The sequence below is a fragment of the Thalassophryne amazonica genome, chromosome 14, assembly GCF_902500255.1.
Source record: "Thalassophryne amazonica chromosome 14, fThaAma1.1, whole genome shotgun sequence".
NCBI classification, from domain to species: domain Eukaryota; kingdom Metazoa; phylum Chordata; class Actinopteri; order Batrachoidiformes; family Batrachoididae; genus Thalassophryne; species Thalassophryne amazonica.
In genome coordinates this window covers 67,895,304-67,918,130 of record NC_047116.1, presented here as the reverse complement: position 1 = coordinate 67,918,130, position 22,827 = coordinate 67,895,304, and the positions used below count along the sequence as shown (strand labels likewise).

At 44.4% G+C, this 22,827-nt stretch overlaps 1 protein-coding gene and 1 long non-coding RNA gene across 2 annotated transcripts in view; one reads left to right on the top strand and one right to left on the bottom strand.

Annotated features, from left to right (window-relative positions):
* itgb2 (integrin, beta 2) overlaps positions 1-22,827 on the bottom strand; it is a 125,822-nt gene that overhangs the window by 33,443 nt on the left and 69,552 nt on the right. The window contains exons 4-11 of the mRNA XM_034186558.1: positions 20,572-20,773; positions 19,161-19,331; positions 18,757-18,998; positions 6,887-7,045; positions 6,076-6,171; positions 5,881-5,970; positions 5,621-5,758; positions 1,407-1,597 (exon numbers count right to left, since the gene is read on the bottom strand). Of these exons, the coding sequence (XP_034042449.1) occupies positions 1,407-1,597; positions 5,621-5,758; positions 5,881-5,970; positions 6,076-6,171; positions 6,887-7,045; positions 18,757-18,998; positions 19,161-19,331; positions 20,572-20,773 (1,289 nt within the window). The remainder of the gene's footprint in view (positions 1-1,406; positions 1,598-5,620; positions 5,759-5,880; positions 5,971-6,075; positions 6,172-6,886; positions 7,046-18,756; positions 18,999-19,160; positions 19,332-20,571; positions 20,774-22,827) is intronic.
* Positions 559-21,102, top strand: LOC117524736. Its single transcript, XR_004564842.1, has 3 exons — positions 559-786; positions 4,403-4,413; positions 21,092-21,102. It is a non-coding gene; the product is annotated as an uncharacterized LOC117524736 (long non-coding RNA).

The window sequence follows — 22,827 nt, the reverse complement described above, 5'->3', positions numbered from 1 at the left end:
TGATCAGTTAGCTGTTTTACAACTACCCTTTCAAGAATTTTTGAGAGAAAAGGAAGGTTGGAGATTGGCCTATAATTAGCTAAGATAGCTTGGTCAAGTCATGGCTTTTTAAGTAATGGTTTAATTACTGCCACCTTAAAAGCCTGTGGTACATAGCCAACTAACAAAGATAGATTGATCATATTTAAGATCGAAGCATTAATTAATGGTAGGGCTTCCTTGAGCAGCCTGGTAGGAATGGGGTCTAATAAACATGTTGATGGTTTGGATGAAGTAACTAATGAAAATAACTCAGACAGAACAATCGGAGAGAAAGAGTCTACATATATATATATATATATATATATATATATATATATATATATATGTGTGTGTGTGTGTGTGTGTGTGTGTGTGTGTGTGTGTGTGTGTGTGTGTGTGCAAACTGTAGGCCAGTGCGAGTTATATTACGGAAAATCATGACTCACGATCATAAATTCATTTCAGTGGAAATAAGAACCATCACGTTAAACTGCCTTTTTTGTTAGGTGGAAACTACCAAACAGACTGTTACTTTTAGCACACATTTAAAACCACGCTGGGTCGGAGTTAAAGCGTTTGTTGTGTGAGCTATCATGATGGCGTCACTACTTGAAGCTTTTCCTCATGTCTTTGTTGATCGCTGGGCTCAAGAAACAAAAAAACTATTAGCTGTCATTCTCATTTCAAGCAAATAAATATGAATAAATGTCTTCATCAAACAGCAAAGCGTCCTGTTGTATGACACAAACAACTGGTTAAATGGACGTCTACTTCTGCGCTCTACTGGAACACAACAGAAAAACAGAACATAAACAACAGGAGCAAACAAGAGATTTCTGACGTCGATCAATCTGGATCCGGATCACCCCCAAAATTCAGTGGAGTCTTCCGTACCCTAATATCTATCTGTGGTGCAAATTTGGTGAGAATCCGTGAAGTAGTTTTGGCGTAATCCTTCAAAGCCTATATAAAGTGAAACTTGGTCCAGAATCTAAATCTGGGTCACCTCCAAAATTTAATGGAGTCTTCCTTGGCCTAATATGTATCTGTGGTGAAAATCTTGTCAAAATCCATGCAATAGATTTGATGTAATCTTGTGAACAGTCAGACAGACAGACAGACAGACAAATAAATAAATAAATGAATAAACATGATTTTATTACATCCTTGGCGGATGGCTGAGCTTGAACTGGACTCACCTTTTTGATGGATGGCCACGTTGGCAAATGTTCCACAAACAAACGAAATCCACAACCAAAAATAACGTTGTTGCAAACATGTCTGCGTTATGGTGTTCAAACCTTCCGATCCACGTGATAATCCATCATCAAAGCATAAAATTCCACAAACGCTCTGTATGGATGTTTGTGAGGCAGAAAACACACCTGCAGATGCCACAGCTGACTCTTCCCCTGGATTCACAGTGTGGGTGGTTGTGGGTATCTGGGTTGTCACACTCACACTCGCAGTTTGTTGATAAGGTCACCTTCAGGGTGTCTTTAATGCCACGAGGTCTGATAATGAAGGATTTTTCCTCCATACACACATCTGCCGTCACTGTGATGTTGAAAGAAATCTGGAATACAATTATGAAACATTTTCTAAATTTTAAACATGAAAAAACTTTTTAAAAGTCAAATTAAATTCCCACAGTCTATATTAATGGAACTCATTATTCTGTTTAACAGTGGCATTGATAAGCTTCCTTCATCAACGGTTGTCAGGAGAATAACTCTACATATTATCCGGCATTTCAGACCTGTAACACATTCCACAGAAAGCTGGGGCACAAATGCATTTGGAATGTTTTCACTCGTTCTCATAACAAAACATATTTTGGCATTGTGGATAGCAAGTGATGAAGTGTTTCAGATGTTTTGAACTTTTTCCTGCAAACCTGCCTGAAGATGTGCTGCCTTTGTTGACACATGGCCCATCTTTGTGCCTTCTTTTATGCCAAATCAGCATTACAATCACCTGTTTGAAATAACATCTCTATTTATTTATTTGTATTACATCATTATGAGCCCACATATGCACAGTGGGAGACAGTGGCCCCGCTTACATGCACAAAAATTCTACCTGATTATTGGCCATTATCTCATTATCAAGTGCTCATGTAAATGGCAAAAAATCCAGTATGCTTTATCTGATAATGACCATTATCTAATTATAAGAAATCGGATTAACACACCTGGATTTCTCCCCAATATGCCAAATTCTGTGGTGCATGTATACCAATAATCAGATTTATTTCTTTGTTTTACATCTTCGTATGGGTAAAAGCAGTTGTCACTCACAATTCCAGAGGCACAGCATCCTTTGTATGTGCCCCAAAAAATTGACAGGACATGCAAACATCCTTGAATGGCCCTGAGTGTTGTTTCAGTGTTCTAAAGAGCAAATTTCTTAGCAATCTAGCAGTTTATAGACAAATATATTAAAGTTGAGTTTCATGAAACCATGAAGTCATATTTTGGGCATGAGGACATCAATTCTGTGAACCTCCTTGCTGAGAGAAAGAGAGACAGAGACAGACAGACGGGGGGGACAGACAGAGAGTGAGAGAGACAGAGAGACAGAGACAGCCAACGAGAGACTGAGAGAGAGAAAGACAGAGAAAGAGAGAGAGACAGACAGACAGAGAAATAGAGACAGATAGAGAGACAGACAGAGAGACAGAGAGGGAGAGAGACAGACAGAGAGAGAGAGACAGAGACAGCCAAAGAGAGACTGAGAGAGAGAAAGACAGAGAAAGAGAGAGAGACAGACAGAGAAATAGAGACACAGAGAGAGAGACAGAGAGAGAGAGAGACAGACAGAGAGGGAGAGAAAGAGAGACAGAGAGAAAGACGGAGAAAGAGAAACAGACAGAGACAGACAGACAGAGACAGACAGATGGGAGGAAAGTGCATGCTTTTTTTTTGAGTTTATGCTTTTTCTTCAGGAACTGCCCTTTCTTCTTTCTCCACTTCCAAAGAAAATCAACTAATAAAGTGAAATCATGTAAACCCAGTTTTTCCAATTATCAGTTGACTGAAGTGCATGTACCCTCATCCCAGACAAAAAACATGAATGTAAACTACTTAGAGACATGAGCATGTGTGCATGCAACTTCACACCACTGGTCTCATTGAACTTTCATTGTCTTGCTTTTCTGAACTTAACTCAGATAAAAATACACACTGCTTCAGTCTATTTCATTTTATCAGTACAAACCCTCTTTCTTTTAAAAGGCTTATTTTACCCAGTGTGCCACTTTGTAAAGTTGTAGCTTTTGCTGCTACATTGATTAGGTCCTTACACCGGTTATGTGTATGTGCCAAGTCTTCTCCAGTTACAGCGCCACATCCAGGCCTGGCATATATACTACAGCGTGTTTATGGAATGCTTTTATGGAAACACGAACCTAAAAGTGAAAGCGTGCCAATGCCACATTTGCCCCCCAATGAGATCAGTCCGATCAGTCGAGTTTAGATGCCACCAACTTATGACAAAAGTTGATGGTTTACATGAACCGCTAAATAGCAACACTGTGTATAATGATTTCAAATCTGTACAGAGTGAGGTTTTATGAGATGTTGTCATTTGCACAAAACACAAACAAACTTGAAATGGGCAGAATGTTGAAGGGAGTCTAGCACGAAAAAACAAAATGTGCTGCACAGTAAATTCATCCAAATGAATGACAATGTAATCTATTCATAAATGTTTTATGAATTCATTCCTCATTAGTGATGATGACTGACTACAACTGGTCGTTTCTCTTTGCTACCATGAAAAGGACGTGTTTGACAGCAGTCACTTCAAGAGTAGTACTCAGAACAATTGGAAGGTCCAAGGAAATCAGTGAAACTGTAAGAAAGAGAATTGTACATTTACACTGGTGAGAAGATCTCTTAGAGCCATTTCTCAACAGCAATTGATTCCAGGATCATCAGTTCAAACAATTATGCACAAGTAAAGTTAGTTGGATGTGTCACCACTTTGCCAAGGTCTGGAAGATGGCCCAGACACCCACCCTCAGATGAGAGGAAATTGATTACGATGTTCAGGTACAAACCAGGAACCACCAATGGTCAATCCTGCCATGAACTGGAATCTACTGCAACACCAGTGTCCACAGTGAAGTGAGTTTTACATCGCCATGGACTGAGAGGGTGCCGATCAAGAAGACACCCCTGCTCCAAAATCAACACCTTCAAGCGAGACTGAAATTTGCAGCTACCCACATGCCAAATTCAAGACAAATTCCTTTTAGGGAAATGTTTTATGGTAAGACAAGACACAGATTAAGCTATCTGTCCATAATGACAAGAGGTATGTTTGGAGGAGTAAAGTTGAGGCTTTCAAACCTAAGAAAAGTGTATCAAACTGAGAGGCATGGTGGTGGTAGCATCATGCTCTGGAGCTGTATTGCTGCTGTATTGGTGCATTGCACAGAATGAATGGAATAATGAAGAAGCAGGACTACCTCCACATTCTTTAATGGCAACTCAGATCAACAGTGAGATGGTTGAAACATGGCCACAATTAGGTGTTCCAACAGGGCAATGATCCCAAACACACATCAACATTACTTGCAGGTTGGATAAAGCAGTCTAATATTCAGCTTCTGGAATGGCCTTCCCAAAGCCCCAACCTCAACCTATTGAAAATTTGCGTACTACACTTAAAAGCCAGATCCATGCCAAAAAAACAACCAATTTAAAAGAACTCCTGCAATTCTGCCAAGGGAGTGATCAAATATCCAGCCAGAATTATGCCAAAAGCTTGTTGATGGTTACAAAAAGCATCTGGTAGATGTGTAGCTTGCTACGGGACATGAGTAAAGACATGCTGATGGGTTCATTTTATGTTATTCCAATACATGCCAATGACTAATTGAGAGGACAAATCCCACACCTCTGCACACTGAGCACTATTTTGTGCTCAGATTGCACAGTGTGCAAATAGTAAAAATGAGTTGGACATGCTCCAAACAGACGGGCACTATGCACCATAAAACTTTCACCCTAGACTTGCTACTACATCAAACATCAACTTCCAAACTTAAAAAAAAAACAAAAACAACAAAAAAAATAATGGCTGAAAGTTTGGTTGTAAGCTGTGTGTGTGTGTGTGTGTGTGTGTGTGTGTGTGTGTGTGTGTGTGTGTGTGTGTGTGTGTGTGTGTGTGTGTGTGTGTGTGTGTGTGTGTGTGTGTGTGTGTACTCTGTCTCAGATTTACACTTTTGTTCTGGTAGGGGAGGTCTAGTGGTTAAGGTGTTGGGCTTGAGACCAGAAGATCCTTGGTGCAAATCCCAGCCTGACTGGAAAATCACTAAGGGCCCTTGGGCAAGGTCTTTAATCCCCTATTGCTCCCGGTGTGAGTACCTTGTATGGCAGCACCCTCACATCAGGGTGAATGTGAGGCATTATGTGTAAAGCGCTTTGAGCGTCTGATGCAGATGGAAGAGTGCTATATAAATGCAGTCCATTACCATTTTACCATTTGTTGTTTTTTGTTTTTGTTTTGTTTTGTTTGTTTTTTTTGGGGGGGATTGGAGGAAAAATGGTTGATAGAAAAAAAGTTAAAAACCAGAAGAAAATGAACTGACCTCCTGTCCAACGCGTACTTTGTCACAGATCCCCTTCGTGGGCCCTGCTTCTTCTGCATGCTCGCAGATCGGAGAGTAAACAACTCTTATGTTGTCAGGAAGACTGTCGTGGGTCACAGTTACTTTGGAGGACAGTTTCTGTTAGTAAGGTGTTAGATACACAAACACGGGGGAAATCAACAGGTGAAAACAATAATTACACATAAACGTGCATGCGCACACAAGAACAAATCCAAAAAATTTAACGAAGACAGGCTTACTTTGTAGGCATCGTCAATCAGCCTAACAACATTTGTAGAATCTGATGATAGAACGCCAACTTCAGATTTTGGAATCATTTTACTAAGTTTCTGTGACGAAAAAAAAAGTCAAGTGGGAAAAATTAAATGCATTAATATAACTGTGTGCTGAAAAATCAAATCAAACAAAATAGGCAAAGGACGGAGTTTACTGACCTGATACGTGCTTTGCACATTTTCTGTCACTGCAAAGATAAGCTGAATATTGTTCTTCTCCAGCTGAGATGCAAGTTGTCCAACAGAGGGGTAGTCCTGCACACAAAGACACAACAGGATCAGTTGGATTTTTGATAAACTGAAAACACACTTCCAATGGGGGAAAGAACAATCAATTCACCAACTTTTACCATATCATCTAAATGGTTTGCAGATAACAGATTTTACTTGACAAACTATTCCACTACATCGTTTGGAACGGTTATGATGACTATCAGTTTGAGCAAAAGGTCTGCATTCAAACCAAGTAGAAAAAAGAAAAAAAAAATCAAAAGAACATCACTTCTGATCAAACGTCTTCACTCACTCATCTTCAACCAATTACTCCAATGAAGGGTTATGGGGGGGCTGGGGCCTATCCCTGCAGTCACAGGGCGTGAGGCAGGGTGCACCCTGGACAGGACACCAGTCTGTCGCAGGGTCACATATAAACAAACAAATAAACACATTCACACCCGCACACACACCTACAGACAATTTAAAGTTTCCAATCCACCTAACCTGTGTGTCTTTGGATGTGGGAGGAAGCTGGAGCACCCGGAGAGAACCCACACAAAAGGGGGAGAACATGCAAACTCCACACAGAAAGGCCACAGGTGGGAATCAAACCCATAAAACAAACTTCTTCAAAATATCATATTATTAAACAGTGCTTGATTCACACTCTGTGTGTAGTATAATGTTTGAGGTGACAGTGGTGGAATACAGGAATCCGTCTTATTAAAGTCTAGAAATATGACTTCATACACACCATCTGATTGCTCTTTGCATAGACATTGTTCTCCATGTGGCATTGTTCATCATTGGGCTCCAGTATTCCTGCCAGTTTTCCATCTCCAGCCATGTGAAATCCAGCATCAGTAGTGAGCACAATCAGCCGGGTGCTGCTGTTCCTCCAGCCTATTTTATTCTGTAAATCAAAGCATCGTCATTTGGCCATGAAATAATAGAAAAACCAGAGTTTATTGATTTAAAAGACAACAGTGATCACATAAGACATGTCTCCTAAAAGAGTTCTCGGGGCGGCTGAATTTCAGAGGATCTGAAATGAAATACCTGCAACAGACTGGCTGTGATTTCCCTCGGAATCATAACAAACAGCAGGTCTCACGGTGGATATCAGACTGTGATGTCATGAAAATGCTGAAATGGCTCTTTTTTTTTAACCAACTTTTTTCCTGTCTTCACCTCTTTGTCAGCCTTGCCAAACTGGTGGTTCACATCTGACTGAAACATCAGATACCCTAATCCTGGAGATGTGCAACATCATGGCACGAGGATCCAACAGCACAAACTAGCCGGGCCAACAGGACGGCACAGCACCCACCTGTTGGAAAAGTGCCATCATTTACAGTATTTGAGATGGGTTGAGTAGGTTTGGAGCAATGCATTGCTTTGATTCCTCTGTAAGCAGACCGAGGTTCATGAGACCACAGATGGTATGTCACCTGCTCAAAGGTTCCTCAAACTGTTGCATCCTTTTTTACCCTCAGTGCCATTTAAGACCATTTTCTGTTTTTCTCAAATTTGGTTAGACTTCACAATCAGACTGTTTTGTGTGAGTTTTCACAGAAACTGGCTGGAGAACTTGCAGACATCAGCACAAACTGTGAAGCAAACAGAATGTAAGAGTTTTTCCATGACCGTACACTTAAACATACTGTGGGAGTTGCCAATGCCCACAGTAGGAGATGTTTCATATCTGAGGGCACCCTGTGTAAGAGAAATTGCAGTGCACAGCTTGATGGAAATAAAGGGCTACATATGGAGGTGACAAAGCGAGCCGTGCTCACCCTGAGTTACAACACCATCTGTGGATTAATTCATCTTGGCCTGCTTGCAGAGGAATTATATGATTTTGTTCCTCCAAACCCACACCTCATCTCACTGCAGTTGTGGTGGGTGATGGCTTGGTGTTGGCAGACTGTCCCACTGGGCCGGTTGTTTTTAGCAGTTTATGAGGCTGATCATCCTGACAGGATGTCAGACATCTCCAACGTTAATGTTGATCCTTAGCGTGAACCAAATGACTGTCAGAACAAAAAGGCAGTGAAACAGCTGAGGGCAGGCAAAACTCCAGGGATCTGTGGTACTGGAGCTGACTTACTCCAGGTGGGTGGAGATGCTGTTCTTCTTACATTGCAAACAATCTTTGTTTCTAACTGGAAGACAGATATCATCCCTCCGGACTGGTTTCCATGACAATCGGTCCACAATGTGTATTTTTGTTAGAAACCAGGAAGCTAAAAATACGATTAGACAAATCAAGTCGGACATAAACGTAGTCCATAAATATCTAAACAGCATCGGGAAAAAACACACAGATTGAAAGCTTACCAGCTAACAACAGGAGTATCTGTTAGTAAGTTCTTCATGGAGGTGAAGAACGCGAATGACCTCAACACCGCCAACATATTCGGGTGATACTATAAGTTTGCGTGTTTATATACATAGCCATGTATATAAACACGCAAAAACTTTCTTCAATCACTCAGATGGTTTAAAAAAATTGAAATGGTAGTGTTCACTGACATGAAAGCCTCTGTGTGTGTGTGTGCGCTTCTTCCACAGACATAAAACTCCAGTATAAGGTATTAATTATTTAAAGTTGCCAGGATGATGTCCAAATGGGTGCTGGGGGCATAGCACCCACAACGTGAGATACACTTCTGGCACGCTTCCCTCAGGCAGCCGGTGTGCACGGTGTGATCTGTTAACATGGCTGCTGAAATCAAAATCAACACGTTTTGCAGCAGTGACACTTGCAGTGTATTTTTGGCATAAATGATGGATGGAAATAAACTGAAAGACATATTAAGTGGCTTGGAAATGTTCATGTTTTTATCCTCTGATTGTTGCATGTAAAAGTGATGATTTGTATTAACACTAATCTTTATATTTAGTCTTCAATAATTAACATGATATTTTTGTTAAACTCCTTCATTTAAAGCCGAAAGTTGACACTAGAATCACATCTTGATTATTACATTTGGACTCCAATGTGGTGGTGTATAGAGGCTTAAAAAAAAAACCTGCTGCTGTCCAAATACTTGTGGACCTGACTATAAACTGCTGACTTACTGAAAATCTGACATAGTGAAGCAAAACTATAATAAACATATTTTGTTACTTGTATTTTTAAAGTAACTCTGTATGGAAATAAAATTATACACTTTAATTGAATATTCATACTTTAGTAACATGATGCTTTTAGCAAAGGTGTATGTAAACGTGCCCTCAACCGATTACTTCCTTTGACTCCACAGGTGACACATTATTCTTCTTACATTTGCGGAGTGACTATCAACTTGGGGTAGATAAAAATTACTCAGGTTTATCAAAGCTCCAACTTCAGGGGCCAATCCAAAGTTCTTTTTCGAGTAGGTTAAAAATTCACAAATTATACCAGAGAGCATTAGACCCTGTGTACACAGACAGGTTTTTTTTTAAGATGAAAAAGCACTGTGTAAGCTCCCCCCAAAAAACAAAACAAAACAAAAATTGCTGTTTTCCCAACGGTTGCAGCATTTTCAGGTAAGAGAAAAGTACTTCATTTGACATGTTGCTATGACAACAATAAATAAGATAATAGATAATGACTCGTTCATAACCTGTCATTAACCGGTTCCCAAATGTTTAAGATCCACATGTTTAAAATCCACCAATTCTTAAGAAACCTAACCTCGACTACAGTGTACTGCAAAACTATGGGCCGATATCGAACCATCATATTGAATTATTTTGCTCATTTCACAGCAGCTTGTGGGCCACCTTACTGAGAATAACCTCTTTGAAATCCTACATAACTAGTCGCTCTCCGTGTGTGTAGAACAATAACATTGTGTCAGATCTTGTCTCAAAGAAATACAGGGCCCCAAAAGGGTCAGGCCCCCTGCTTTGCTCCCTGTATATAGCACCCCTAGGCCAAATATTGCAAAGCTATGGAATTACTTTCCACTGTTATGCTGATGACAACTGCAGGTAATCTCACACAGATTAAGACTTTAGATGGTAGAATAAGAGGGTTAGGGTTAAAAACTGGATGTGAAGTAATTTCTTGCTTTTAAATTCAGACAAGACTGAAATGATGGTCTGTTTGAACAGCTAACAATAAACCTAGCCTTGTGTGTTATATATCATAGTTTTAAAGTGAGGAACCTTGGGGTGTTTTCGATCCCATGCTGTCCTTTGACCTTCACTTTAGAGAAATACTAGGGCTGCTCTCTTCCATGTTCATAATATGAGTATTCACCCTGTCCTCTCTATGACTGATGCAAAGATTCTTATTCATGCCTTTGTCTCGTCTAGATTGGACTATTGCAACATCCTATTCTCTGGTTTAGCAGAGTCCAGTATTAGAGGTTTCCAACTGGTTCAAAAGACCACTGCTAGAACCTTGACGAGAAGCAGACGTTTGACCACATTACTGTTGTGAAGGTGTCGTAGCACGGACCCACAACAGGGGGCGCAAATGAACGGACAATGAGTAAGCCAAAAGGTAACAATTTAATGTTGCGATAATACACAACGAAATGTGTCGTAATTCTCACAGTCAGTAAACACCAGGTGACGTGTGGGCAGGCTCGAAGATAGAAGACGCCCGACGAGAGAGAAGCCGCGTCCCACATGGCCTCCACCACCAACGGTCTGAAGAACACCGGAGCCGCCAAGTCCCGAGTCCCCAGGTGGCCTCTGTCTTCGGCTGTCGACCCTGGTACTGCTGGCAGAAAACAGAAAGATGATGTATGAGTGTGAGTCCGCACACTCAGTAATTTACAGTCCAAACACAGTTGGGAGGGAGCACCTCCACCTCCAAATCACACACACTCGTGCAGCTCCTGGTCAACCACTTATCGGTTTTGGGGTGTGAGGCGAAGCCGTCGCAGTCACACCAAACGCCAAAAATCCCAGATAAGGAATACCAACAGGAAAAACAGCTGCAATAATCACAGCAGAGAAGTGTACCTTGGTACTGGTAGTCGATTTCTCGGCGGGGAGGTGGAGTTGCAGTCCGGCTTTTATGGTAGTGATGATAACGAGTGACAGCTGGTGCAGAGGATGAGTGACAGCTGTCACTTCTTCTGGGTCTGGCGCCCTCTCGTGCTTGGAGCCCGCACTCCAAGCAGGGCGCCCTCTGGTGGTGGTGGGCCAGCAGTACCTCCTCTTCAGCGGCCCACACAACAGGACCCCCCCCTCAACGGCCGCCTCCTGGCGTCCGACCAGGCTTGTCCGGATGTCTTGTGTAGAATTCGGCCAGGAGGGCCGGGTCCAGGATGAAGCTCCTCTTCACCCAGGAGCGTTCTTCAGGTCCATACCCCTCCCAGTCCACCAGATATTGGAAACCCCGGCCCTTACGACGGACGTCCAGGAGCCTGCGGACTGTCCAGGCAGGCTCCCCGTCAATGAGCCGGGCAGGAGGCGGCGTAGGTCCCGGAGTACAGAGGGGCGAGGTGTGGTGTGGTTTGAGACGGGAAACATGAAAGACAGGGTGAATCCGCAGTGAAGCCGGGAGTTGAAGCTTCACTGCGGCCGGGTTGATGATCTTGAGGATACGAAAGGGTCCGATGAATCTGTCCTTTAGTTTTGGGGAGTCGACACACAAAGGGATGTCCTTGGTCGAGAGCCACACCTCCTGCCCGGGCTGGTATGTTGGGGCTGGGGAACGTCGGCGGTCCACATGGGTCTTGGCCCTCGTCCGGGCTTTTAACAGGGCAGAGCGGGCGGTCCGCCACACCCGGCGGCACCTCCTGAGGTGGGCCTGGACCGAGGGCACACCGACCTCTCCCTCCACCAGCGGGAACAATGGGGGCTGGAACCCCAAACAAGCCTCAAAAGGGGAGAGGCCGGTAGCAGACGAGACTTGGCTGTTATGGGCATACTCGATCCAGGCCAGATGGTGACTCCAGGCCGCCGGGTGCGCGGAGGTGATGCAGCGAAGGGCCTGTTCCAACTCCTGGTTAGCCCGCTCTGCCTGGCCGTTGGTCTGGGGGTGGTACCCGGACGAGAGACTCACGGTGGCCCCCAGCTCCTTACAGAAACTCTTCCACACCTGCGAAGAGAACTGGGGACCACGATCTGATACAATGTCCGATGGTATCCCATGCAGCCGCATGACGTGGTGGACCAGAAGGTCTGCCGTCTCCTGGGCTGTCGGGAGCTTCAGGAGGGCCACGAAGTGGGCCGCCTTGGAGAACCGGTCCACTATCGTGAGAATAACGGTGTTGCCCTGGGACGGCGGGAGGCCTGTGATGAAGTCCAGGCCGATGTGAGACCAGGGGCGATGAGGCACCGGCAGGGGCTGGAGGAGTCCCGTCGTCCTCCGATGGTCTGCCTTGCCCCTGGCGCAGATGGTACAGGCCTGGACGTAGTCCCGGACGTCGGTTTCCAGGGACGCCCACCAGAAGCGCTGCTGGACTACTGCCACGGTCCTACGCACTCCGGGATGACAGGAGAGCTTGGATCCGTGACAGAAGTCCAATACGGCAGCTCTTGCCTCTGGTGGGACGTACAGTCTGTTCTTGGGGCCAGTCCCCGGGTCCGGGCTCCTTGTCAGGGCCTCCCGGACGGTCTTCTCCACGTCCCAGGTGAGGGTGGCCACGACAGTGGACTCGGGGATGATGGTCTCGGTGGGGTTCGACAGCCCCGCTTTGGCTTCTTCTTCGTGTACCCGGGACAATGCATCTGGTTTTTGGTTCTTGGTCCCGGGGCGATACGTGATCTGGAAGTCAAAGCGCCCGAAGAACAGAGACCAGCGGGCTTGCCTGGGGTTCAGCCGCTTGGCGGTCCGGATGTACTCCAGGTTCCGATGGTCAGTGAAAACCGTGAAGGGCAACGATGCCCCCTCCAGCAGGTGTCTCCACTCTTCAAGAGCCTCCTTCACCGCAAGACGTTCCCGATTGCCGACGTCATAGTTCCGTTCAGCTGGGGTCAACCTGCGGGAATAAAAGGCACAAGGATGGAGGACTTTATCAGCCTCCACGCTCTGGGACAGCACGGCTCCTATCCCTGAGTCAGAGGCGTCCACCTCTACTATGTACTGGCGATCAGGATCAGGCTGCACCAGAACTGGTGCAGTCGAGAACCGGCGTTTCAACTCCTGGAACGCGGCTTCGCACCGATCCGACCAGGCGAAGGGGACCTTGGTGGAGGTCAGGGCAGTCAGGGGGCTAACTACCTGACTGTAACCTTTAATGAACCTCCTGTAGAAATTTGCAAAGCCTAGGAACTGCTGTAGTTTCCTGCGGCTTGTTGGTTGGGGCCAATCTCTCACCGCCGCAACCTTAGCCGGATCAGGGGCGATGGAGTTGGAGGAGATGATGAACCCCAGGAAGGACAAAGAAGTGCGGTGGAACTCGCACTTCTCGCCCTTCACAAACAGCCGGTTCTCCAACAACCGCTGTAGGACCTGACGTACATGCTGGACATGGGTCTCAGGGTCCGGGGAAAAGATGAGTATATCGTCCAGATATACGAAGACGAACCGATGCAGGAAGTCCCGCAAGACGTCACTTACCAAAGCTTGGAACGTCGCGGGGGCGTTAGTGAGGCCAAACGGCATGACCAGGTACTCAAAATGACCTAACGGGGTGTTGAATGCCGTCTTCCATTCGTCTCCCTTCCGGATCCGAACCAGGTGGTACGCGTTTCTAAGATCCAATTTTGTGAAAATTTGGGCTCCATGCAGGGGCGTGAACACTGAATCTAACAGAGGTAACGGGTATCGGTTGCGAACCGTGATCTCGTTCAGCCCTCTGTAATCAATGCATGGACGGAGTCCGCCGTCTTTCTTGCCCACAAAAAAGAAACCAGCACCCATCGGGGAGGTGGAGTTCCGGATCAGCCCGGCAGCTAAGGAGTCCCGGATGTAGGTCTCCATTGATTCGCGTTCCGGACGTGAGAGGTTGTACAGCCTGCTGGACGGGTACTCAGCGCCCGGGACCAAATCGATGGCACAATCATACGGTCGGTGCGTGGGAAGAGTGAGTGCCAGATCTTTGCTGAAAACGTCAGCAAGATCGTGGTACTCCTTTGGCACCGCCGATAGCTTGGGGGGAAATTTGACCTCCTCATTAGCCGTAGTGCCGGGAGGAACCGAGGATCCTAAGCACTCCCGGTGGCAGGTTTCGCTCCACTGCGTCACAACCCCAGACGGCCAATCAATCCGGGGACTGTGCTTCACCATCCATGGAAAGCCCAAAATCACTCGGGAGGTAGAAGGTGTTACATGGAACACTATCTCCTCCCTGTGATTCCCAGACACAACCAAAGTCACTGGTTGTGTCTGATGTGTGATTAATGGAAGCAGGGTGCCATCTAGTGCTCGCACCTGCAATGGTGCCGGCAGAGCCACCAGAGGGAGCCCTACTTCCTTTACCCATCTGCTGTCCAGCAGATTCCCTTCAGACCCTGTGTCTATCAGTGCTGGGGCATGAAGGGTTAAATCCCCACAAAGGATGGTTACTGGGATTCGTGCAGATTTGCGGGGTTTTCCCGCGTGCGTGTTATGACCCACCCTTAGCCCAGTTTCTAAGGACGGGCGTTGTAGTTTGACCGTTTTAGGGCAGTCCCTCTGCATGTGCTCGCAAGAGCCGCAGACGAAACACTCCCCGCGGGCCAGCCTCCTTTGTCTGATGTTTGATTTTAATTTGGCCCTGCTCGTGTTCCTAGCCTCCTCAGCAGGGGGAGCTGTAGCCACACGGAGCTCTCTGGCAGTGAAGCGTGGGGACGACGTCTCCAAGCAGGGCGCCCTCTGGTGGTGGTGGGCCAGCAGTACCTCCTCTTCAGCGGCCCACACAACAATTACCCTGATCTTGGCCTTGTTTCATTGGCTTCCTGCCTGTGTGAGGTCTGATTTTAAGGTTTTATTGCTAACTTATAAAATTATTCACGGGCTAGCGCATCCCTGCCTAGACAACCTAATTAAACCCTACATACCAGCTGTAGCACTACATTTTCAGGATGCAGGACTACTATGTGTCATAAAGGTTACAAAGAAGTCAGCAGGCCACAGAGCATTCTCTTACCACGTGCCTTTCCTATGGAATGATCTGCCTGCTGACATAAAACCGTGGGATTCTTTTGAGTCATTCAAGCTCAGATTAAAGACTCATCTCTTTTCTTGTTCATATGACTAACATGTGTGTAGAGTGTCAACTCATATTTCCTCTTCTCTTAAATTATGTTATTAATAATGGAGCAAGTCTCAAGTCTCATTAGATCAAAAATTTTGGGTTTGTTATTGAATCAAAGGGTTAGCTACTGGTGACCACCTTAGTGCTCTCTCTGCTTCTCATGAAACTGATATCCTAGGTTCTGTTAATGCTGTTTGATAGATTCAGCCTCTTTTCTGTCTATCTGAGATATTGTTGCAGAGACTGACAAACCTGAGTGCCTCATGGTACTCATGGTATGGGCATGGCTGATCCGACCCACCATATTCCACAATGACAGCCAGAAGTGCCACTGCCGGTGGCAGGGATATGGGATTAAGCTTGGCCTTAAGATCAACTTTGCACTGTCATCACTTTGTTGCGATTTAGCGCTATATAAATAAATTGAACTGAATAATATATACTCACCTACAGCAAAGAACGTCTGTCCAATCTGCTGTCACAGATGAGGTTTTTGCCTCTGTTGTAATAGATTTTAAGTGACAAATGAACAAAAATAACCCTCTCCTCTCATTTGCCTGAAAAATCTCTGCAGTGATGTCCTGATTGCTGTCTGAAAACTTGTGAGATTTGATGACCCAGTCATCAAAAAGTGGTCTGCTCTGAAGAAAGATGCAGAGCATAGTATTTTTTCTGGAGGCGGCTGCCTGAGGCCACATGTGCGAGGGCTGTCAATAAAGTATAGGTCCTTTTTATTTTTTTCAAAAACTATATGGATTTCATTCATATGTTTTTACGTCAGACATGCTTGAACCCTCGTGCGCATGCATGAGTTTTTCCACGCCTGTCGGTGACGTCATTCGCCTGTGAGCACTCCTTGTGGGAGGAGTCGTCCAGCCCCTTGTCGGAATTCCTTTGTCTGAGAAGTTGCTGAGAGACTGGCACTTTGTTTGATCAAAATTTTTTCTAAACCTGTGAGACACATCGAAGTGGACATGGTTCGAAAAATTAAGCTGGTTTTCAGTGAAAATTTTAACAGCTGATGAGAGATTTTGAGGTGATTCTGTCGCTTTAAGGACTTCCCACGGTGCGAGACGTCGTGCAGCGCTCTCAGGCAGCGTCATCAGCCTGTTTCAAGCTTAAAACCTCCACATTTCAGGCTCTATTGATCCAGGACGTCGTGAGAGAACAGAGACGTTTCAGAAGAAGTCGGTTTCAGCATTTTATCCGGATATTCCACTGTTAAAGGAGATTTTTTTAATGAAAAAATGCGGCGCGGCGGCACAGGAAAACCATTTGTTAAAATCCAGTTGGCTTTTGATGGCTTTCAGTGGAGTGAGTATATGAGAAATTGTTTATCAGCTGGAGATGTTCCAACTTGTCCTTAAGGCTTCCAGCAGAGGTGTTTTTCCTGTGACGGAGCGTCGCGGCGGCTGCGAGCCGACGCTGCAATCCGCCCGCACGTCTTTCATTAAAAAAGGACAAAGGAATTCCGACGAGGGGCTGGACGACTCCTCCCACAAGGAGTGCTCACAGGCGAATGACGTCACCGACAGGCGTGGAAAAACTCACGCATGCGCACGAGGGTTCAAGCATGTCTGACGTAAAAACATATGAATGAAATCCATATAGTTTTTGAAAAAAATAAAAAGGACCTATACTTTACGGACAGCCCTCGTACTTCATTCTCATTTAGAGCAATTTTTAAAAAAAAACATGGGTGCCCAGAAAAAAAATGCTATACAGACAAAGTGGATCAGTGGTTACCGCTATTTCCTAACAGCAGCAAAGTCTGGGGTTTGAATCCACAGGCCCATTATTTCTGTGTTGACTTAGCCTGTTCTCTCTGTGGGTTTCCTCTGGACACTCTGGTTTTATCCCACCATAAAAACACATTTTTTTATGTGTTTTTATGGTGGGATGTGAGGAGGATGGGTGAAATGCACAGAAATATTTCCTTAAGAGGATTTTATTTATTTTTATTTTAATAGGATTATAAAGTATGACTTTATCTCATTATTTATTGATGATTTCCTCTCTAGGGCAGCCATTCTGCTCTGGGTGCTCTGGATGCACCTGATCCCTTCAGATCTGTGAATTGAAAGAGTAGGTCGTGATCAAAACCTGACTGGGAGGCCCACTTGGGAAGACCTCAAATTTGTGCTAAATCCAAATGCAGTTATGTCCTGGATTTGGTGTGGTGACCCTGAACAGTCAGGGACAGCCGAAGGACAAATAACATGGAGGTCCTTTCTATCAGACTGTGAGGAATGTGTTTCCATGTTAATCAGGCAGTGATGCAGCTGAAGATCGCTCTTTATGTTATGTGGAACTCTAATGATGTCACATTCATTCTATAGACTCCAGTGGATGTGAACTGGACAGATATCAGGATTAAAGCACTTTCCAAGGTTGGCAGACTTTACATAATTTGTTTGCAGCAGGCTGTGGTCCATCAATATACAATATGGCCCTTTGTTACATCACCCACTTTCATCTCAGTGACTACGTTTACATGCCGTTAATATTTGGGTTAACCCCTTAACGCCTGAATTTATATAGCTGTATATAAAAAAAATGTTTTGTGTGTGTTTTTGCCTTTAAGTAGATGGTAAATAATGTTGAGATTATTAATTTCACTTTTGCACAAAAACTAGATAGTAATACTGGGTATTCTGGTAATGACTTTATGTTATAATGTTATAATAATAATGATGGTATGTTGCAAATTTGCGACAACGGGCATACAGGTCAATTTGGTAAGTTGCATATTTGAGTCAGAGATTGTAGCATATATGCGACGATGGGCATTAAGGGGTTAAGGTCAATATTCCAGTTTCTGAATCATCAGGAATAACCCGTTTACATGCTTAAGCAGACAGAGTTACTCCTGTATACATGGTCACGGTATCATTTGGAATATCCCCATCTAAACAGCGACACATGGACAACGTCCAGACGCACGGAGAACGTCATGACGCAAATATGCGTCATTTCCGTTTCTTCTTCCTCTTTCTACCGTCAGTAAAAGACATTATATTCATGTCTTTCACAATACTAATGAAGTATTCGGTTTCCTCACTCCAAAAGTGTGGTGCTGTGCTGCCGCGTCTGGATTTCACCATACTTGTTTACCTCTGCTTCTGTGGTGTCCGGTGGGTTGCGCACGCCGCATACAAGTAGTTGCAATACTCAAAAGACCAAGATTCCTTGCGGATAGGACATGCGCAGAACACAAAATAATGTTCCTTTCTATGGGGATATCCCGATGCGCGTTTATATGACCTGATATTCGGGTTAGAAAAGGAGTAACACCGGGGTCATATTTGGGTTTTTAAAAACCGGAATATGAGCATATTCGGGTTTTTGCGGGTGTTTACATGGCCGTGCGCAACCGGGTTCTTGCTAATATTCTGGTTGTGAAAGGGTTATTGGCTGCATGTAAACGTAGTCAGTGTTTTCTGAGTACTTTTGAGACTTTTTGTTGTATTGTCTCAGGTTGAGTACTTACCCCACATACAGCAGCCTGCATCATGGCATCAAGACTCCCTTCTGGAGAGTCCAGGTTCCCAGAAATTAATTGCTTTTCCACATTTTGTCTGAAACGATCCTCCTTGTCAGTCATACTAAGAACATGCCGATAGCCAAAGGCAGGCTGACACTGCTGGTCATTCTGGTCACATGGCTTCTGCAGCTTCTCCTTGTTGGTGTTTGTGAATGGAAGGACAGTCTTATCAACAAAGGACCCAAATCCTGTTTACACACAAAAGTGTTATAGTCTGTAATTCTGAAGACTTTTGCCTCAAAAAACATTTAAAAAGTCATCAATCAGGCACACATGGTGCAGAGGTAATATATAGAAATAGTAACAGTAGTTACAGAATATTTGTCAGAGTTAAAGTGTAATTGTGTCACCAATTTGGGCATGCTCAGTGATGCGCTTCAGCGTCGCAAAAAGATCCTTTCCCAGTCCTCTAACTTTCATCAAGTCATCTTTCATGGAGTACGACAGATCCATTAAATAGTAGAGGTCGACTGGATAGCCCTGAACTCTTTTAAAAGACAGAGTGAATGTGGTCGGCAGCCCTGAAAGAAAAGCAGGAAGAAAGAGGTCAGAAAATCTCTTACACATCTTTGCAATGGATTACAGACACGATGAACACTAAGTCAACACGTGGCGGCTGACCGTGACAGCTGCTTGGACCAATTAAAAAAATAGGACATCTAATCAGACAGCTCCTTCAGATGATGCTTTGATGCTTTTTTAAAGCATATTGGAAGTTATTTTGATTGGGACTTGTGTGGATACTGAATAAAGGAAGGATCTTACCTTTAATTTTTGTGATTTAATGTTTGATGCTGCACATTGGGATCTAGGGGCCTCATTTATAGCCTTTGCACATGCACAAAATGGTACCTAAAATATGTGCACAACCATTTTTAATGCATATGTTGTGTCTCATAAAAACAAACAACACCAAAACCTTTGTATTTGTACACAAACTGTGACCCATGTGTACGAACATTTTGGAGCGGGTTAAAGCTGTGAGTGGCAGCATTACACATAAAATAATGCCATAGGAGTGAGTCACAACACATTTAATTCCACTTACAGTAATAATACACATCACACATACATGTACATTATCATAAAAATAGTAGTTAGATGTGATAATGAACCATAACTGTAATTGTTCAATTTATCAGCACACCGCGGCTGTTGAAATGCAAATAAATTTGTGGTGGGCATAACTGGATTATCATCATCATCTGTGTGCTGGTACTGACATGAAACAAGTACATATAGTTTCATGCCAGTCACAGTAATTTTACTTTTAAAAAAGGGCCAATGTTATTTTTGCTGCACAAATTTTATTGTTGCTTTATTTTTATTTAATTTATTAGGACATTTTTAATAATGACAGCATTGCAATTCCATCACATCCACAAGAAGGATTCTGGGACAACTGTAATTAACAGCAAATACATGTCTAGATATTCTGTTATTTGCAGTTTCACTCTGGTTTTTGTGATGAGCTTGTTAAAGCCTCTTAACTCGCTGGGGTGCACAGACACGCCAGTGCATCCAGGTCACCTTTTCGCCATATTTCTATTAATAGATGCGTGATGGGGTGTCAAGATCACTTACTCAAAATGCAGGTTCTTGTCCAGAGTGTGAATCTTGTTTGGAGACAATCTTTCACTTACAGCCAAATACTCCGTGCTGGGGAAGAACTAATGTGTTCTCTCTCTGCTCAGGCAGAGTAAAGCTCTCTCTGTGTGTGTGTGTGTGTGTGTGCACGTGTACAAAAGTCCTTCCACTCACCGGGTCTCAGTCTGAGTTTAATCTCCTGCGGGTTCAGCTGCACCGGCTCCTGCTGGTTGAATGATGTGGACAGAGGCGTTGCCTTGATGATCCTGAGCTTGTTTGTTGGGGATATGATATCTTCATCTTTGCAGCCTCTTGCTTTCAACTGAGCCTTGGTGTCACAGCGTGATGCCTCCTGTTCACCAGCTTTGGTGAAATTCTGCACACAGGAAGTAAAATTGTATTATACATTGCAATACTCTTACTGTTCATTACAGTCATGCTGTTGCACTATGTTCACTTCATGTACTGTAGGCCTAAAGCATACAGCAAGCATCACACTTATAATTATGGTTGCATTGCATGAGTTTCATTTCTGCGTCCACGTTACCAGATTCAACCTTGCAGACAGGCAGGATGCGGGTCAGAGGGTGTGTTGAGTCACATGAAATGTGCTTCGCTGGAGAATAGACCTGGGTCCTATTTTTTTACATGCCGTGGGCGGCGTGCAGCTGTGATGGTCGGCTGATGGCACCAGCAACGCACAGCTGCTTGCACCTCTGCATCATCAGTGTAACAGTAGCATGTCGCTTGAGCTGTACTTTCATTTTGGCAAATAAGGAAAAATTTGGAGGGCACGAGAGCCGGACTGTATGGCCTTTGCAGTAGGATCTCATTACGTTTGAGCCACAGCAAAATGCATTCTGTGTTTGTCAACTCATATAGACAAGAACTGTCATACTAAAGAACTGTGTCTTTTCCAGGATGGACCTGCTTCAAGCATGCATGCTGCTTTAATGAAGTCTCCACATATCTGTTGGAGGTGACAGTGTTGCCGTGTTCAAAAAATTCTGAGGATTATGCCATCAAACCCGCACTTGATGCCATGCATCTGTGGCCGTTATGGGCTGCCTGCTACAGGCCTGGTCATGCAGACTTTTTGTGGCTGGATTTTCACCCTTAAACCTCCTGACTGTGTGTTCTAATATGTATATGTCGCAGACATGAACGAGCGGAGCGCTTCAGCATCTCACCATGTCATTTCCAGTTTGTGCCTTCGTCTACCATAGAGTGAGCTTAACGCCGCTGCGCAGCGCTTCGCTCATATAAAATGATTTTTACAGGGGAAAAATGAACCAGTCTGGTAAAAAAATAAGTACTATAATCAAATCATGTATAATCATCATGTAACTTTGTTTTAAAAATGCATCACTGCAAAAAGCTTATGAAAACCCTTCCCAAGTAAACATATTGTTGTGTGGGCCGCCAGAAGAGGAGGTACTGCTGGCCCACCACCAAAGGGCGCCCTGCCTGAAGTGCGGGCTTCAGGCACGAGAGGGCGGTGCCGCCACGGACACAGCCGGGAGTGACAGCTGTCACTCATTAATTCCTGACAGCTGTCACACATTCTACATCATCGCACTCCATAAAACCAAGACGTCATCTCCACCTCATCGCCGAGATATCGTACTTCATTAGAGGTAATATCGTCAGCCTTTTTGTGGTATTTTCTGAATCTGTTTATTGTGAGTGTTTGCAGGTCCTTAGTTTGTGGAGGCTGTGCAAGACGGCACTCTTTTTCCTCTGAGGGATCGCTGCAACGTATTGAGTGAGAGGTGGAGGTGGCATTCCCACCGTTGTTGTTACTGGGTGTACACACACCCACACTTGACTGTCTTTGTTCTCGCCAGCAGTACCAGATCCGACAGTCGGGGACGGTGATCACCTGGGAATTCGGGACTTGGTGGCTCCAGTATTCACCAGGTTCTGTGGCGGCGGAAATCGTGTGGTTCCGGCTCTTCTCAGGACAGACGTCTTCTATCCTCGAGCCTGCCCACACGTCACCTTTTGTGGATTGACTGTAATTATATTCTGAGATTGTCTGTATGTTCGTTGTGCACATTTCACAACATTAAATTGTTACTTTTTGGCTCATCTATTGGCCGTTCATTTGCGCCCCCTGTTGTGGGTCCGTGTCACTACACTTTCACAACACATATTGTGACTTCATATTGTGCAGGGGTTTGTGAGCTCCAGTGATACTGGTATGTTGTCTTTGGATGCTGTAGCTCCTCTGAAAAAGAGAGCCTTAAATCAGAAGTGCCTGACTCCGTGGTATAACTCACAAACTCGCAGCTTAAAGCAGATAACCCGTACGTTGGAGAGGAAATGGCGTCTCACTAATTTAGAAGATCTTCACTTAGCCTGGAAAAAGAGTCTGTTGCTCTATAAAAAAGCCCTCCGTAAAGCTAGGACATCTTACTACTCATCAAT